Raw genomic sequence first — 3,432 nt, 5'->3', positions numbered from 1 at the left:
TAGCATTAGCTTCTGCTAAAAGACTTATAGGAACAGTGCGCTAGCATTAGCTTCTGCTAAAAGACTTATAGGAACAGCTTGTTAGCATTAGCTTCTGCTAAAAGACTTATAGGAACAGCTCGTTAGCATTAGCTTCTGCTAAAAGACTTATAGAAACAGCGCGTTAGCATTAGCTTCTGATAAATACTGAGTTAGTGTTGCACATGTTTTGTATTAAGACGATACACTTAAAATGCAGCAGCATTTTATGGCGATTACTGCCACCTACTGGACTGGAGGGACACAGTTGGGTCAGAAATGTCGAAACTGAATTTGTTGCAACTCCACAATCGCAGAAATTCACAGAAAATCAGCAAATCCCCACATTTGTTTACACTAATGCATAATTTTAGAAATATTATAGCATGTTTTTCACAAAAACATTGGATTAAGGGCTGCTGACCCCCACCTGCAGGTGGCAGTGTCTCTTAGTTCTGCTGCCTTAGCCTGACCAATGTGGTGAGCAACAGAAAGTCCCACTGACTGTCCCACATCAGCAGCATCCCTCAGAGGGGGAAATTCCTGCTAATGTTTCTCACGTTGAACCACAAAACGACGTATTTTCAAATCCTGTAGACGAAGCCAGACGGCCGTTCCTGTGAGCAGGTGTTCGAGCCGCCCGGGCCGGCGCTGCCGTTCCTGCCGTGTTTAATCAGCGTGGGACTGGTAGCTCGTTGTAATTTCCCACCATGCAGACCACCAAATGAAATTTTATTTCAGGTGACCCCTGCTGTGTGTTTTGGCCCGGCGTTTAACTGGGCCGCGTTCCCACACATGCACAGTGGGTTTTTGGGAAGGGGCGCGCTGCAGACGTCCACCGGCTGAGTCGCAGGGGTTTGTCCGATTCGGAGCTTCGGCTCGTTCAGAAAGTAACTCGGGGGTCACGGTTTTCCAGGGTCGTCACGGTTTTCCAGGGTCGTCCAGTTCCAGGCTTTGTTCTTCAGTGAAGTCGGAGTTTAGCTTCGCCGATGTTTGGCTGGAATCCGTCTGGTGGAAAAACCAACGTGTTGAGAGATCCTTCTGACTCCAGCAGCTTTTACAGCTTTGATTTTATTGGTTTAAACTGTGGGAACGAGCCTCGGAGGTGTTTTATGCAACATTAACGTTCTGCACCTTTAAATACAAACATTTGTTTTCATTCCTCCCTCGTTTTCCCTCTTTCCTTCTGCTTCCTTCGTCTTCACCTCGAAGAACTCGGGGAGGAAGGTCAGAGGTCGTCAGAGAAGCTGTCCAGAGGCTTGGTGGCCGAGCATCAGTTCTCCGACGCCGACGAGTCGGACGGCGCCGAGGACGACGGAGACGAGGTGGACGACGAAGACGAGGACGAGGACGACTACGACGGCGACTCCACGCCGATGACGCGTTCGCGCTCCACCAGCCCGCAGCCGTACGCCCTGCCGGCCATGTCCATCACCGCCGTGGCCGCCGCCGCCGCCGCCGCTCAGCTCCCCCACCAGGGGGCGCCGGACCTCCTGGGCGCCTCCGGCAGGCCGCCTCTGTTCGGGTACTTCACCACCGTGCCGAGCATCCAGATCACGCCGCAGGCTCCGCCCCCAGAGCGCGCCGCGGCGGAGCATCATCGGAGCCGGCTGCTGGCTCCGCCCTCCTCCTCCATGGACGAAGACCTCCCCGTCCCCTTGCCGGACCTGTCCTCGCCCTCCTCACGCCTCTCCTCGCCCGGCCTGGACCTCTCCGGCTCCCCGTCCTCGTCCCCCTCCACCTGCCATTACCTGTCCCCCCGCCGGGACTTGTCCCCCCACGCCGGACACCTGTCCCCTCGGCGGGACGTCTCCCCGCTGCGCCACATCTCCCCCAAGCGGGACCTGGGGGTGGGAGGGTACCGCCGGGACCTGTCCCCGCGGCGGGGCCACCTGTCGGTGCTGTCCCCTCTGTCTCGGCCAGCGTCTCCAGGAGGGAGGGACTACAAGAGAGACCTTTCACCCCGAGGGCGGCACCGGGCCATGATCCGGCCGCTGTCCCCCCGCCGAGGCGTCTACCACCACAGGTCAGCCTGCAGCTGAAGCTTGTTATGGCCAATTCAGACCATCTACGATTGATTGATTGATTGATTGATTGATTGATTAGTGTCTGTCCTCATAGAGGCATTATGCAGGAAGAAGCCAATATGGCCGCCAAACAAACGTCCTCAAGTTATCTGGGAATTAAAAAGGAAACATAAAAGCACAGAAACTTTACTAACTACTAATGAACACGTTTACCTCATTATTACCTCATTATTACCTTATTATTACCTCATTATTACCTCGTTATTACATCGTTATTACCTCATTATTACCTCATTATTACCTCATTATTACCTCNTTACCTCATTATTACCTCGTTATTACATCGTTATTACATCGTTATTACCTCATTATTACCTCATTATTACCTCATTATTACCTCATTATTACCTCATTATTACCTCATCATTGATCTGTGTGCAACATTTTGATGGAATCAATCGGCCTGGTTTTGATTGGTCGGCTGGTTCTGGCCGTCTTGGTCCCAGATCTGGTTCCTCTGAGGCTTTTGAACATCCAGACGAGTTCAGGCTCTTCTGGGTGTTTCTCTCTTCAGTGACATCATTAATGTGAAACCATGAACGGTTGTCTGCATCCATTGGTTGTGGCTTCAAAGCTGTTTTTCTGATGCCGTCCTCGCAGCGCGGCCCGGAGCCCCCGGCCCAACCATCAGATGGGGGTGGCGGCTCAGGGAGATTTCCCCCTGGGGCGGCGCAGCACCGCTGCAGAGATGGAAAAGGTAATGATGAGATTTTACTCTTTTTAAGTGAAACGTTTTATTTCAGCTCCTCTGATCCATCGGATCATTTGGACTCAGTTTCTTTAGACTCCAGAGACTCAGACTGAGACATCGTCACTCAGTTTTCTGTCCATCCTGTTAAGGATCTGATCCTGACCTCTGAACCCTTTCCCAGCTGGGTTAGGGTTCAGAGGTCAGCTGGGAAGCCTGACCTCTCCGGTCTGAGGCCCAGGAAGGCACCCAGCTGACTGACGTCTCTGTAGGTTGAAGCTTCAATGACCCAAATATTCTCTGCCAGATTTGACATTTTTAAGCAGATTTTCCTTTTGTTGCTTTTCCAACAAGCAGCCCGGATGATTTTTGTCGTTGGGATATCAGAGTTTCCGTCTTGGCTGATGTCCGGATATTTATTGGGATTGTTGGCTAAAGATCAACAGCAGCTTGTGCAACATTGAGGAATAAAAGGGATTATAACATTTTACAATATTTTTCTCCAAATAAACTGGTCTTTCTCCTTCCAAATCTGCTTTTCCACGCCCTGACGGACGAGCTGTTGGCTCAGTCGTGATGCGTTCAGGGACCGTAGGACGAGCTGTTGGCTCAGTCGTGATGCGTTCAGGGACCGTAGGA

The 3,432-nt window shown here is 51.8% G+C and overlaps 1 protein-coding gene across 1 annotated transcript in view; it reads left to right on the top strand.

The window, feature by feature from the left end:
* hivep2a (HIVEP zinc finger 2a) overlaps nt 1–3,409 on the top strand; it is a 17,967-nt gene extending 14,558 nt beyond the window's left edge. The window contains exons 11-12 of the mRNA XM_017302230.1: nt 1,231–2,044; nt 2,706–3,409. Coding sequence (XP_017157719.1) covers nt 1,231–2,044; nt 2,706–2,829 — 938 coding nt within the window. The 3' untranslated portion in view covers nt 2,830–3,409. The remainder of the gene's footprint in view (nt 1–1,230; nt 2,045–2,705) is intronic.
* The last annotated feature ends 23 nt before the right edge of the window (nt 3,410–3,432 follow it).

Source organism: Poecilia reticulata, linkage group LG21, assembly GCF_000633615.1.
Source record: "Poecilia reticulata strain Guanapo linkage group LG21, Guppy_female_1.0+MT, whole genome shotgun sequence".
Lineage (NCBI taxonomy): Eukaryota > Metazoa > Chordata > Actinopteri > Cyprinodontiformes > Poeciliidae > Poecilia > Poecilia reticulata.
This window is presented reverse-complemented; position numbering and strand designations above follow the sequence as displayed.